This window comes from Musa acuminata, chromosome BXJ3-11, assembly GCF_036884655.1.
Source record: "Musa acuminata AAA Group cultivar baxijiao chromosome BXJ3-11, Cavendish_Baxijiao_AAA, whole genome shotgun sequence".
NCBI lineage: Eukaryota > Viridiplantae > Streptophyta > Magnoliopsida > Zingiberales > Musaceae > Musa > Musa acuminata.
Genome location: NC_088359.1, coordinates 5,058,942 through 5,073,674, shown reverse-complemented (window position 1 = coordinate 5,073,674; position 14,733 = coordinate 5,058,942). Strand labels below are relative to the sequence as shown.

At 36.8% G+C, this 14,733-nt stretch overlaps 1 protein-coding gene, 1 long non-coding RNA gene and 3 other non-coding genes across 11 annotated transcripts; 4 read left to right on the top strand and 1 right to left on the bottom strand.

The window, feature by feature from the left end:
• Nucleotides 1-5,813: 5,813 nt before the first annotated feature.
• TRNAS-GCU (transfer RNA serine (anticodon GCU)) lies at nucleotides 5,814-5,895 on the top strand. Its single transcript has one exon. It is a non-coding gene; the product is annotated as a tRNA-Ser (tRNA).
• A 264-nt stretch (nucleotides 5,896-6,159) lies between these two features.
• Nucleotides 6,160-6,241, top strand: TRNAS-GCU (transfer RNA serine (anticodon GCU)). The gene has a single exon. It is a non-coding gene; the product is annotated as a tRNA-Ser (tRNA).
• Nucleotides 6,242-7,866: 1,625 nt separating this feature from the next.
• LOC135582068 (uncharacterized) lies at nucleotides 7,867-10,438 on the top strand. Of its 7 annotated transcripts, none has more exons than XR_010502061.1 (5): nucleotides 7,867-8,058; nucleotides 8,135-8,308; nucleotides 8,941-9,511; nucleotides 9,801-9,940; nucleotides 10,083-10,438. XR_010502061.1 is itself a non-coding variant. In XM_065172871.1 (3 exons), the coding sequence occupies exon 2, from the start codon at nucleotides 8,990-8,992 to the stop codon at nucleotides 9,482-9,484; it is 495 nt and encodes a 164-aa protein (XP_065028943.1). In that variant the 5' UTR covers nucleotides 7,868-8,058; nucleotides 8,135-8,989; the 3' UTR covers nucleotides 9,485-9,511; nucleotides 9,801-10,438. The 7 variants fall into 7 exon arrangements, 1 of the variants encoding a protein (XP_065028943.1); XR_010502060.1 differs by having other exon boundaries at nucleotides 8,135-8,545; XR_010502062.1 differs by lacking the exon at nucleotides 8,135-8,308.
• Nucleotides 10,439-10,762: 324 nt separating this feature from the next.
• Nucleotides 10,763-14,120, bottom strand: LOC135652136 (uncharacterized). Its single transcript, XR_010502056.1, has 2 exons — nucleotides 13,715-14,120; nucleotides 10,763-11,037 (listed from the first exon to the last, which is right to left on the bottom strand). It is a non-coding gene; the product is annotated as an uncharacterized LOC135652136 (long non-coding RNA).
• A 112-nt stretch (nucleotides 14,121-14,232) lies between these two features.
• Nucleotides 14,233-14,314, top strand: TRNAS-GCU (transfer RNA serine (anticodon GCU)). The gene has a single exon. It is a non-coding gene; the product is annotated as a tRNA-Ser (tRNA).
• The last annotated feature ends 419 nt before the right edge of the window (nucleotides 14,315-14,733 follow it).

Below are 14,733 nucleotides of genomic sequence, written 5' to 3'. Positions count from 1 at the left end.
AGCAAGAGACAGACAACAAGCGATAAAAGGCTGACTATTTGCGTCGCTTGATGCGCTCGTCGTAGCATGCAAAACGACTAAAAAACAAGCCAAAATTAGTCATTTTTGGGTGCACGAGTGAGCAACGAGCAACGGATAGCAGGTGAAGCGAGGGGCAACACCTTCCCTGTTATCCAAAAGCCCTATCCAGCCTTGTGCCACCCATTCAGTATTTTCTTCTTGAACTTCTCTTCAGAGTACTAAATCAAAACATTGACATTAGATAGATAGAAATCAGCAAAAAGTTGGTAAAAGGATCAATACATAAATTCTACGAAGAAGTAAGCCTAATGAGCAAATCTGCAGATATAGTCATTTCAACAACTATAGCAGAATAAGGTTGATATTCAGCAATGGAATTTAAATATTAGACACAGAAAAGAAAGATTACTCCTTTAAAGAAACAGTGATGCTAGTAAACACATTAGAGCAAATTGAATCCATCTAGTCATGAAAGGCATCACTAAACAACTTTCTCAAAAATGTCACAAGAGACATCTTAGAATTTTCACTGAGGTTTCTTTGACAGTGAAACAATGAATGCCAATTTCATGAGGGAAAAATATTATAGTATGATTGCTGAATAAACTTCATTAGAGGGAACTGCTTCAGAATCAGAAAACCACCATTATTGGCTGAGTGATTGTTTGGTGTCATAGAAATTTAGACACAACACTCTCTTACTTCTGAATTAGCTACTACAACTTAAAAAGAGTACAATTATTCAGGAATACCAATCACCCTTGTCCACAAAGACCATCACAAGTCCACCTAGCTGCCAGATCAATAAAATTGATGATCTTCACCATAGCATATCACCATCTTTCAGAGAGAGAGAGAGAGAGAGAGAGAGAGAGGTCCCTTTGACCTTAACTATTGATCTTTTACAAGCATATGTTTGAACCCTCCATCTGAATCACCCTTTGTCTAGGTACAATACTTGCTACCACTTGTAGCTAGTGATGTATTAAAAACTGTACAGAAACCTTTCCACAGACAGCTAGATTGCTCTGTTATTGCTTCAGAAATCCAGAATATTTCAGTCATTGTGTCTAAACAAACAGCATTTGACATATGGACAGGGTTCTCTATGGTATATACTAGATTGCTCCAAAAAAAAACAACTAAGTAACTTTTGAAAGGTTTCCATATAAAAAATCAACTGCCATAAAACAAAGTCAGTGGACTGAAAAGGAACTATAGATTAGCATGAATTTTATTTGAATGTCATGCTAGTGTCGAAGAGAAAACATAGGCAAAGGCAAAAGGCATTAAGTTTTGCTGAAGTTTTGGAAGTTTGAGCATTAGCAGTGACTGGGTAACAGTCTCTTGCAAACAACTGAAATTAATTGCATGATGGATGCACCACTCACTAGAACAAGTGTTTGTACCTCTTCAAGACTTCTTTTCCACTGAGCAACCTGTTTTTCCACTGCACGCTGGGTGCTCCCATCAGTAACTACTAAAGTTGAATCCTTTCCTATTACCACTTTCACAGCAGAACCCAAAACCTCCTTGCCAACCTTCTCAAGAGTCAATCCCATATCATCTCTAATAAAAGTAACTGCAAACCGATTATACATTTCAATGTCAAAAGACAGCAGAAGTCAAAGCAAAACAGGAAAAAAAAAAAAAGTGAGTGAGAGTTGTATAATAATCTAAATTTTAGCAAAAAGCCATTAGTTTGAGACTTTTAGTACATATTTATTACTCCTCATTTTTTCATCAACCTACTATGTCCAGTCAAGACAGCAATGTCATTTGAGTAGTCAAGTCTTTCGCTCTCCAAAGGAGGGAGCTTTGATAGCAGCTGCCTTCGGAACACCTTTGAGTTTATTTCTAATACAACAATAATACCGTTGTATTATTGTTGTTTTTCAATCCAAGTTTAATGGATAAAGTTATCTAGAATATAGGCAATAATTTATTATATGTAGCTGGATGAACTCGACAAACATCCACATGATAAATGTGATTATAACAAATTCAAAGTATTTTGATCAATAATCAATAAGTCTTGTTAGAGAGTATAAATAATTATACTGAGTTGGTCGGACAAGCAAGCGGGCGAGAAACTGATAGGACTTGTAATTGTTAACCCACGAGAGGCAATGGTGGGAGGAGGCGCTAGGCGATTATTCATGCGGCTAATAGATGAGTGTTGAACTACTTCTGATCAAGAATGGCTCATGCCTCAGTGTTTGGTGTAAAAGTACTAAAATGAAAGAGACAAATAGGAGAAGAAGGGTTTTACTTTACTTCAATGGTAAATTCGATAGCAAGGACGAGGATAACAGCAACGAGGGGGCTTCTTGATTGTGCTATCACCGAAAGCGACGGAGAGGTAGAAATCTGAGCATTGATCGACTCGATATAAAGCCTAATCCTGCCCAAACGAATCCGACGATTTGAGTTGGCTTAGTCACAATCATGAGTTTGAACTCAACTAGGGTCGAGTAGGCTCGGCCAGCCTCTTGGGCCACGACATATGGTTTAACCAATCAAGTATTACTTCAAATTTTGAAAGAAGCCCCCGTTTTTATATCGGCCACACTGTCGTCCATCGTTTGTGGACACACAAGGTGCACGGACATCGACACTACTCATAGGTATAGCACATAAGAAGTGGATAGGCATGTTAAACGAAGTTAATTTCTAAAGGAACTAAGTACAAGCAACTCACATAACTCTGTTCAAAGAGAGTGCAATTGAAGGGACTTATAACATCGGTGGTCAGCACAATAGCAGGGAGCCCACCACGACATACAAATCCATCACCACTCGTATGTCGACACAATCGCCCCAAATCACTCAATTGGCCGATCAAACAAGGCTATCAACAACAGGACACTATCATGTATGATGAAATTCAAAACAAGCCATTTTTTGCCGCACAAGTAAGAGGCAAACAACAAGCAACGAAAGGTTGACTTTTCGCATCGCTCGTCGTAGCATGTAGAAAGGACCTAAAAAACAGGCCAAAATAGGTTATTTTTGGGCTCGCGAGTGAGTGGCAAGCGGTAGATAGCAACCAAATCGAGGGGTAGCACATTCCCTGTTATCCGAAAGCCCCATCCAGCCCTGTGTCACTCGGGAGGTTCCAAGGTACTGATATGGCAGATCACCGTAATATGAAAAAAGACCCAAAAACTAGCCAAAACAAGCCATTTTTGGTCGTTCGAGTAAGTGACAGATAGTGAGCGAAGCGAGGGGCAGCACCTTCTGTAATATCCCTAATGTTTGAAATTTATGTAAGGATATATTTTAAATTATTTATAAGGATCTAATTATAAATATAAGGACCCATTTGTATTATCTGATGATCCAATTATAAAATCTAGTGATAAATAAAATAAATAGATCTTGTTGTCAAAAGACTACTCAAGGATCAATATTGAGCATTTATTAGAGCTTGTTGTCAAAAGTGTTGTAACAAAAAATCATGAAAATTGTGTTTGAATCAATCATCTAAAATTTCTTCTCTAGAATACTTTAGTTGACTCTCAATTTTTTATTTTGTTCATCCTAATTCTTTTCTTCCACCATAAGTCTGGGTTAAGTTTAGAACTTATTGGAAAGGTGTCACATGGACCCAATCCTTTCACTCTTCTGTGTAGACTAATTTGAAAGGTGTCAAGTGGATCCATTGAGGACTCACATCATCTGTCCTTAATTGAGTTTGTATATCTCTCTCTTACTTTGATCTCAGAAAGTTGTGTTAGCCATGAGTTGAGTGAATTCAAGTGTTCATGGATGTAGCTATCTTGAGAGGCAAAGACACTTTGCTGCTGTTATTTGGAGATGGTTTCCACAGACACACACACACACACACAGGTCTACAATAATGCTGTCGTTGGTCATCATATCCCTGTTAAGGAGTCCATTGCGGGGTCTGCATGCTGCACATCCTGCATCATTTCTCCTTTCCTCCGCTCTCAGATCTCCTTCTTAGACTTGAAGCTTGCATATGCCTTTTGAGCTGCAAGAGCTCACAAGTCACAACCATGTGAATGTTGCTCATTTTTATTGGGCTATTGCTTGTGAAGGAAGCGTGCAAACCCTTTATGATTCTTATCCTACACAACAGATTCCTTAAACTGTGTCATCATTGTTCATATATACACTACTGTTTTGTATCCTAGTCATCCTTGTATGCATACATGTATATATGCACAAGCAATGCACAAAGATGTTTCATCTTCTTTGTGTTTGTACCATTAAAGGGATTCCACTTGCTTCAGTACAGCATCTTTTCTTAGATGCTTTGGACCCTCTACTGCACTTCTGATTCAAATCCAATGTAACCTTCTTTCGAGGAAAAGGATTTAATATGTGGTGGTCTTGAAGGAACATAAACCACACATACACACACACACATATAGAGAGAGAGAGAGAGAGAGAGAGTTGGGTGCTGAAAGCTAATTTACATCTGGGCAGCAAAAGATGAGGAAGACAAGTCAGTGACTGCAACAAAAGTTTGCAGATACACTGCAGCTTTTGTAGTGTTAGAACTATTTTCAAGCACTGGTTTGGAGATCTCTAAGTTATGCCTTTGGGCAAGTTCAATTATTCTATGGAGTGCTTGAATTAATTTTATTGTGCAGACTGATCACCAAAATATTTACACAGTGCTTGAATTATTGTTATCATTTTGATACAGGAACAGTTTCAGGCTTATGGTTTGGAAAGAAAAACCATTTTCTTTTACCTTAAATTAGAAAATTGATACTTTTCGCAATGATAGTAATTTTTATATATCAGTCTCAGAAATCTTTCAAGTATTGTAGTCCCTCTAATCATTTACATCAATCCTTAGTGTTAAACTTGATACAGTATGAGTATTTAAAAGTATGTCACATACTACATCTAAGTTAATTAAAATTATTCTACATTATATTTTCATTTTTCTCATATAGCTAAGAACTTAAGGTTCTCTTCATGAATATGAATAAAGGATGCTGAATCATGTAAATTATGTATAAACTATTTTCAGTACCTTTCTTAGGACTGACAAAAATATAATTATTTCAACACCTCAATTGTTTTTATTTCCTTAGAAATGGATGCCATATCTCATCACCATAATCCACATTATTGTGTGATCTGTTTCTTTCAGAGGTACTGCATCAGAGATATATTCTAGATATTTAGAGAGATGAACACTGAAACCCAACCACCAAGTTTCATTTCCTTCCCCACTTCACATATTCTTTTGTGATGAACAAGTCTTGTAATTTATAGCTCAATACCACTCTCAGGTTCAGCTTGAATTATTATAATTGATAATTGATGGATTGGTAACTAATTTTGAATTCTTTAATTGAACACCAATTACTTGTTGGATAAAAAAAAAACATTTGGAAACAATATGTGACTAAAAACATATAAATTAATTAGTTAAAGTCAAAACTCTAATTTGAAGGAAGATATGATAGAGAGCTTGAGATGAATACTAAGAGATATTGGAATTCAATTAGTTAAAAGTTTGTCCTGGATCAGTGGAAATAGAAAAACATTGTGGTAAGATTGTATTAGGAGGCAGTAGGTTTGAGAAGTTAATACATCATCTGTATAAATATCTGTTCTCTGGCCTCCCATGAAAGAGGCCAGAGAAGACCAGAGGCAGGAGAGAGAGAGAGAGAGAGGGCCACTGGTGGGTCCAGATTTTGGGGATCTCATGCAATTGAGAACTTCAGTAGGGTCCACTCGAAGTGGGGGAGTGTAGATGTAATATATTATATTAAATAAAATATTCAACGACCGTAATAAAAAACGTCGCTTTGGCCGAGTGGTTAAGGCGTGTGCCTGCTAAGTACATGGGGTTTCCCCGCGAGAGTTCGAATCTCTCAGGCGACGGTTTTTAACTCCTTTATTTATTGTTTTCTTGTATATCAAACAAAAATGCCAAGTAATTATTTGTTATTTTAGAAAAACCAAAGTAATTATTTATTAATTTAGAGAAAACAAAAGCTGCAGTGTATCTGCATGAGATTTTGGGGATCTCATGCAATTGAGAACTTCAGTAGGGTCCACATGTTGAAGCGGGTGAGCGTGTCGTAATAAATTATATACCAGTATTAAATATATTAAATAATATACTCAACGAACCTAATCAAAAATGTCGCTTTGGCCGAGTGGTTAAGGCGTGTGCCTGCTAAGTACATGGGGTTTCCCCGCGAGAGTTCGAATCTCTCAGGCGACGTTTAATTTCTTTTTTGTTTGTTTGTATATCAAACATAAAATGCTAAGTAATTAATCCCATATCAGACGATTGGCCAACAAATCCAACATAAAGAAAATAATTTCCAAGATATAAAATATTAATTTAGTAAAACCAAAGTATTATTTATTATTATTATTATATATATATATATATTTTTTTTTTTTGATATACTCTTATTGTCTAACAAAAATGCCAAAGAGAAATGTGATACCAGATTGTATAAACCCAACAAAAAGGGAAGAATACATTTTTAAGAAACTAAAATAATAATTAAATTGATTTATTAAAATTATAAATACAACAAGAATAACACACCACAATATCTTAGGTAGGTTATTACACAAATTTCATTTGTAAATGTTAAAAAGTGTATAAAATAATATCCATAATTAATTTTATGATATTTAATTTTTATATTAGTTTTAAATTTTATAATCCTTCTATCACCTCTTGCACTATTAGTACTAATTGTCATCTATATCTTCTATTATATATTCTTATTATTTTAAATATTTTTTATTACTTTATTATATATCAATCATAGTTATATATAATAATTCATGAGTAATAAATGTAGGAAAATATATACATCACATGCGCAGCAGAATAATATAAAAAAACTTTCAAATTTTTCAAAAAGGTGTTCGTCGGCGTGCGAAGATCAATGCACAAAAACTCGTGAAACTTAAATTCACGTGTGAGATAAATGTGTTTTACCTAGAGAAATCGTATATCATTGAATCACTATAGATTTGTTGGAGAGGATGAAGGAGGTCAAACACTCTTTTCTCTAGCGGTGATCTACACAGCAAGGCTGCGACGATGCTCCTTAAATCACTGCACAAATCTCCACACCTACTATTTGAGGAGGAGAAGAGGAGAGTAGAATAGAATGTGGCAACCAAAAAGCCTATGGCCTATAGGTCTTTGGTTCTCTTCTATTTATAGAGATCCCCTATGCTAGTCATGAGTATCCTATAAGCCAATTATGTGAGTGATGACATATGTGACATAACATGTAGTCTTTTATTATTATTATTATTATTATAAAATTTATTTTATATTATTTACATAAATATATTATGATATTCATGGATACGCGCAATAACAATTGAATAGATTACGTTTTTTTTCTCATTACTCCTCAATATTTATTATTTTAAAATTTAATTGTAAAAATATGTGTTATAAATATATAAACTAATTTTGATAATTTATCATAAGATCTCATATTAGTATCTTATTTTTACTATATATATATATATATATATATAAGGCCATCGTAAACTCAAATAAAATCATGAGAAATTAAAATTCATCATCGAAATCGATCATATTTACAACTAGAAGACATGTCTATCGTCAAACCCGAACCCTGGGCAATAAATTACGGTGTTTGGGAGTTGAAGTTGAATCAATATGATGCCGATGAAAGGGTTGACTTTTAATGACCGATTGCTACGAGTTTTAGGGTGGTCTCCTGTTACTTTAAGATTCGTGCGTTGACAAAGAGATCGATGGGATAACGACATCCTTCCCGGGACTTCCAGAGAGTTCCATCATCGCTAAGGGGGAAACCGGACGGGAACCGTGTTCCGACGGTCCAGATCGGCCCCCCGCGAACGCCTTCAAAGAAAACCTCATCTATGCCTCTTCACCGGCTGCGGTTTGCTCTGTGCGAAAGCAAAGCCTTATACACGCCCCAAACCCTCCCCCTTGCCACCACGATCATCTCGCCCTCGCAAATTAGCGCAGTTATCTCCTTTCTCTCCTCCCAAATCCTCCATCGGGCGTAGGTCGGTGTCATTTGCTATTTCCTCTTCTCCATTCGCTTTTTCCTCAAATAAGTGGTATGGTGGTGATGCTTTCCAGGTCTGGCTTCGATTTCCCTGGGCAAATGAGTGTTTGTGCGTGTCCTTGGGTAAAATTGAGGTTTTGCCAGTGCTCGTAGCTGTGCGAGAACGTTCGTGCGTGCTGTGTGAAGGGGGTTTTCGTTGTTATGAGTTAAGCACGGTGTCGATGGACGTGCGCATTTCGTTATTTTTGGTGATTGTCTAAGTGCCAAGATTCCTCTTTATTTGATCATGTTTCTGTATCTTGTCGAAGATTTGTTGCGAGTTTATGCCATTGCGTAATTGTAAGTGAAAGAGAAGATAGAGAAAGCGAGGACTTTCACCTAGGTTTGGTGGAGGTGTCGCGACCATGGTGGAACAGTTAAGAGTGTTGTTAGCTGCGTGCAAAAGGAATGAACGTTTTGTGCGTGGGTATGAGTCATCGATTAAGGTACTTCTCATCGGAAACAAGTATCGAAATACCGTGATTTAGAGCATACGGTGCCAAGGTTGATTAAAATTCATGTGACAGATAATGAATTTTATCTGTCATATGAATCACAATATTAATTCTTTTTTCTATTCAAGCTTTTTCTTTTTCATTTTTTCTTTTGTGTTCATTGTTGAAGTGCCTCAATTCTTTGGATCTGCATACGTTGAAACTCTTAGCGTAGCAGGTCCCATTATTTTCTCTTGGTGAAAGTTGCTTGTTATAGCTATGCAAAGTATTTCATGCAAAATATTTCTTATTTCTTGGTCTATGTTTCATTACATTGTTATCTTGCCTCCCAAGACGAATGAAATAGGTGCAGTAGAAATGTTATGCTGAATATTTTGCTTTTGCAGTGATGTAGGTTCATGTTTTGGATGTTAAATTGAGTGGAGATAGATCAGTATGAAGCTGAGGGTGGTATGTAGGAAACTTTATGATTATGTTCGTTATGATCTAAAGGAAATTGCTTTTCCTTCCTCTCTGCCTGACCCCCCACATATCAAGAAACGAAGGAAACTTACATGGAGAGAGCGATGGTATGTCTTGAAAGAAGCATCTAGACTTTACGCTGCTAGCTGGGTGCGGGATATTGGTCCCGATCTTAGACCAAATGACTATAAAAAGGTCACAAATGATGATGGTGGACTTCGTCAAGATAACACTACATCTGCAAGAAGAGAACAATCAACATTGGAAGATCTTGCAGTGGCAGCTCGAGGTGGAATGGAGACATTAAGGCCTGCTCTGCAGCGTGTGTATATGATGCGTGCCTCAGCATACAAAGATGCACTTAAAAGCTTTATACAAGGGTACCAGGAAGGGATAAAGCAAGTCATGGAAGGAAAGGAAGGTGAAAAGTCTCGGGCGCAAGAGAACGATGTAAAGAAGTCTAGTTGATATCTTTTCACCAAGAAAGTTTGTCAGGTATTCACCAGCTGGTGCCTAGTCAAAATTTTGTTATATAGATTAATTGTTCGAATTCTATCGAGGATATTATCTTCCTGGCTTGTGATAGGTTTAGCCATCTATTTATGATTTTTTTTTTCTCATAATGAATTGTAGGCTTGTCTAAATCTTTCTTTTTCTTGTGATCCTCGTTTTTGAAAATGAAAAATTTTAAGAGACATTTTGCAATTAATTGTTCAAACTTGTGTTTGTTGGATTCCTCTTGTTTGTATCAGTCGGCATGATTTGCTGAGATTGCATGCCACAGATGTGCCAGATACACTGGGTCTCATTATTCAAGCTCTTCCTACCTTATGCATTCATGATGGCTGTATCATCATCGACAATTTATTTCTTGCTTAACCTGTGGAACAATCAATCTTAGGCTACAACCTTTGCACAATTCAGGTTTGTTTTCCTATAAAGTAAGTAGTATGGTCAATTATATGTTCCTCATGCCGAATCTTTTGAGTTTGATGTGCTTCGGAACCATTCAAGTACAATGTTTGTTACAAGTCTTGGAATTCCATATTTATCTTGGTTTCTGCAGATGCTCGATCAAGATGTACACTTGTTGAGAGTTCTGTATCTCCTGCTTGCTCCCTCTCTTCATTGGATGGCATGTCCCTCTGTGCTGGCTGAAGTGGAGCATCAGGGGAACTGTTTCTTGTTAGAAGTTCATGTCCTGTATCTCCTTTGTCTGCACTCCTTGTCTAGGGACGTAGAGATGTAAGAGATAGAGGCACATGAGGTTGATTTAAATAGGTTCACGGATGGATAGAGGGATGTTATGGGTAAAAAAAATTTAATTATTTGAGATTTTTCTAGATAAACTGCTCAACATATATCGATTAATATCTTCATCATGTATCACATGCCATGCAAAGTATTACCTCTTTTCCTTAAGATTATACATGCCTTTGATGGTGCTATGGTAGACATAATAATCATCTAAGGTACCAAAAATTTTCTATCATAAGGACTATCTTTAATGGATGTCCAAATTCCCAAGAGTTGTGAGGAGGAAAGTGATCAACTAATGTGAATGAAGTCATACAACTTCCTAAACTTCAAAAGAAATTCAAGTTAAATAGACAAGCCAAAAGTATAATGTTGTTCTATGAGATAACAGATTTCCCACAGAATATACCCTGACAAATCACAACACAAGCTTAAGCCAAACATGAAATCAGAATATCAACAAAGGTAATTATGGTAACACTTGATCCATTCAAACATCCAAATGAACTTAATATAGAAAACAGTATGTACATCCCATAAATGAATGCTCATAAACAAATTGGAAGATATCTCTATAGGTGTCTATCTACCTTCAGTTTATGACTGTTGCTGAAAATTTTCATATAAGAGAGAAATAACATTGCTGAGGGCAAATTTACAGCAATATTCTGTGAGAACACCAGGGGTGTGACAACAAGATTCTCTTCAACCTTTTTCTTTTGCTCCACTGTTGTAGCATAAAAATTCACCATCATATCGAGAACCTGCAGTGATTAGTAAAGTCTGGTGTAAGACTTTGTTCACTTAACAAAAAAAAGCCAATAATACCCTCAGATGGAAATTTAACATTGCAAACATGTAGTATTTTTAGTTGTTGGAAGATGTTATATAAGTATACAACAAAGTCTAATATGTTATATGAAGCATGAGACTCCTTTGCCAGCATACATGCCAAAGAAAAGCATGTAGAAAAAAATCAATGAAAACAACGCAAAATTGAAGTATTTAACTATCATGATATCGTCATATTTTGCAGCCAATAGCATAAATCTTATTGTGCATACCTCAGCAATAGAATGCGAACCATTTCTATGATAGCAAGAGTGGATTCATGCAATCTCTCTAGTTCCTTTTGACTTGATGGAGTCCTTTTTAAGCCACTTGCACGAAGAATTACCCTTCTTCTCTTCAAACTTCCTTTTCTTGTCACAGGACTTCTTACAGTTGATTTTTTAGTTGTTTCGGGTCTGATCCCAAGACGAACCATTTCTTCAGTTGTGGATGGATAAGGACAACTACTCACACGCCTGCCATTGTCTCTATACTTTGATTTTGGCATTTAAATCCTTTATCTTTCTTAAAAGAATCATCATCATGAGATGAAAAGGTCTGGATACATTTTGATAACAAACCAAGCCTCTTCTCAAGCACCTGCTTTTGCAAGTGCATATTTGGAGGCTGTGATGAGTCCCTTTTTCTATTTTGTGGAGCAGAATGTTTTTGTTCATCAAAATGTTTACTGATAGTTGCATATTCTGCTTTTTTGGCTTCCCGAGTATAAGATATATGCAACCTACTGTCACGAACGGTCGTTGCGCACCCGTAACAACTCCGTTCAACGAACTGTTCGTCGCTCTCATCTACATGTACAGTTGCTTGACAGCATGTTTTGTCTTGGTTTTGAGTCATTTTGCTTAAAAATGTAAGTTCGAACAAGTTACAACGCTACAAAGCGATCACTCACCGAACCGAGCAAAATAACCCCAAAACAACCCAAAATAGATCCGTTTTCGTGTGCCGCGGGCTATTTTCTGCAGTTCGCTTCTGCTCACAAAACGTCAGCCATCTCAGTCCCTTGGAACCACCCGGGTGGCACAAAGCTGGATGGGGCTTCGGTATAGTGTCGGGCGTTGAACAATCTTTCGCAAGTTCGCACGTTACCTTAACGGGAAATTGTTGTCGCGCCTGGCACCCGGTGAACAATTATTTGTGGACTTGCAGCTATTCGTTCAACCTTCTAAAGTCCTTGTTTTCTCTCTCTCCCTCTTTTCTCTTATGCACGCAAGGTGCTCGTAAAGCTTTCCCTTTTCGCGAGACGTCGGGACTTGTCCGTCGCTCGTTCTTTGAACTAATCAATTTTCTCTTTTACAGGTCCTTCGGGACCTGCAAGAGGTTGCAAGTGCGCTAATCTTTGCGGACGCAAATTGTAAGGGCGAAGCAGGACTTAGGCAACACAAGCTAAGTTCGCGTCTTTGCCATAAGGGTACCTCGCAACTTAGGCAACGCAAGCTAAGTTCGCGTCTTGACCGCAAGGGTGCCTCACGTCTTAGGCAATTCCAGCTAAGGTCGTGACACTACAGATGACAACCAATTAATAGAGACCTAGTAGAAAACGAGTTTTGTGGTTTAAAATAAGTATTTTAGTAACTGATTTATCCTAGGAAAAACATGAGACAAGTGGGACATAATGTTATATTAAAAAACAAAAACAAGTTTGACAAAGAGAAAGAAACATATATGAACATGGAGAAATTAGAAGGAAACGGTTGGTGCTGCCTATTGCATTTTTACCGTAGAATAATTGGAGAATAAAAGTGGGCATTGTGCTCTTCAAAAGACAATCTAGGTTTCACCATATTGTACATATAAATCAAGACACCACACAACACGGTAAAGCGTAAGAAAATATAAATGAAATTGGAATATTTTCTATCTTTGTCTATTCTTTCACTTTCATATTCTGTTAATGAAAATAATGATAGTCTTAATGTTATTGGTATTATTATTATTTTGTTTAATTTTAATGTATAATAATATAATAAATATAGTCCGCAAATTGTCTTCTACCGCAGTCTTCTCACTATGAGCCTTTCGTCTATTAAATTTTGCATAATATGTGCCCTTCCTTCTATTGAAAAGAAAAAAATACAAATGAACATGTGGTTTGCCTATAGTTCGACAAAGAAAAAGTGTATATATATATAAAGAGAGAGAGATTGAGGAAAGGAAGAAAATATAATAAAGAAGATGATAAAAATACTATGGAAACAAATAACAAATACAAGATTAAGAACACTATAGAAAATATATTTAGGCTTCAAACATATATAAATATTTTTTTAAAAGCGATATTTACACCATCTTCTCAACAAGATTGCTATGGGTTTGATGTAAATAGTTTTAATGGATATGACAAACCTGTAGAAGATCTATATTGAGCAAACAATAAAAATTCTTCAAAAAAGAATTAAAGAATATCTAATTCAATCGAATTATCAAGAAAGAACAAGAATATAAAAGAGATATATTTATAATTTACTCTCAAATACTTATTTATAGATATTTTATCTTTAAAAAATAACTACCAAAATAACTACAAATAAATCTTTTGAAAAGAAATCTTTTTGTTTTTAAATTTGAACAATTTATAACAGAACCCACCTTTGCTTGTGTGACGATTAGGCTGTGGAGGGATGGAACATCCTGAATTTGAAACCCTAAGGCGCTCCAAGATTCGATCTTTAGAGCGAGGAGAGAGGCCTGCGACACTTTCCACGACGAGACGTTCTGACCGGCGGCGACGAGGTCCCGGTGAGCCTTAGTGGCGGCGGCATCAACCCCGTCAAGAAGGGCTTGGGGGAAGGATTCGGCTGAGGAAAGAATCGGTTCAGGAGGTAGCGCATAATGGGAGGTTGGAGGAAGCTAGGGTTCTGGAGGGTTTACATGGCCTTGAAGATTGCCGGGAAAGGCGAAGTTAAGATTCTGAGGGGGGTAGGATGGGTGGCGGAAACCCCCACCGCCAGAGCGGGTGTTCGACGGCGGCCGATACATGACGCCGACGGTGAAGAAAGCGCTCCCAAGGGGTAAAAGAGGAGGGAGAGAGTCGCTATAAGAAACGGTTTGTGCGGGACAAAGTGATCCATAATATATATATTAATAAATAACAAATTAACATCAAAGTCGCTTTGGCCGAGTGGTTAAGGCGTGTGCCTGCTAAGTACATGGGGTTTCCCCGCGAGAGTTCGAATCTCTCAGGCGACGTTTAATTTCTTTTTTGTTTGTTTGTATTTCAAACAAAATAATGCCAAGTAATTAATCCCATATCAGACGATTGGCCAACAAATCCAACATAAAGAAAATAATTTCGAAGGTATAAAATAATAATTTAGAAAAACCAAAGTATTATTTATTATGTATATATATATCTAAGGCTATCGTAAACTCAAATAAAATCATGAGAAAATAAAATACATCATCGAAATCGATCATATTTACAACTACAAGACGTGTCTATGGTCAAACCCGAACTTGGGCAATAAATTACGGTGTTTGGGAGTTGAAGTTGAATCAATACGATGCCGATCAAAAGGTTGACTCTTAATGACCGGTGGGTACGAGTTTTAGGGTGGTCTCCTGTTACTTTAAGATTTGTGCGTTGACAAAGAGATCGATAGGATGAC

Excerpts from the sequence above, each read along its gene's own strand:
- LOC135582068 (XM_065172871.1), top strand. The coding sequence starts at position 8,990 with ATGAAGCTGAGGGTGGTATGTAGGAAACTTTATGATTATGTTCGTTAT.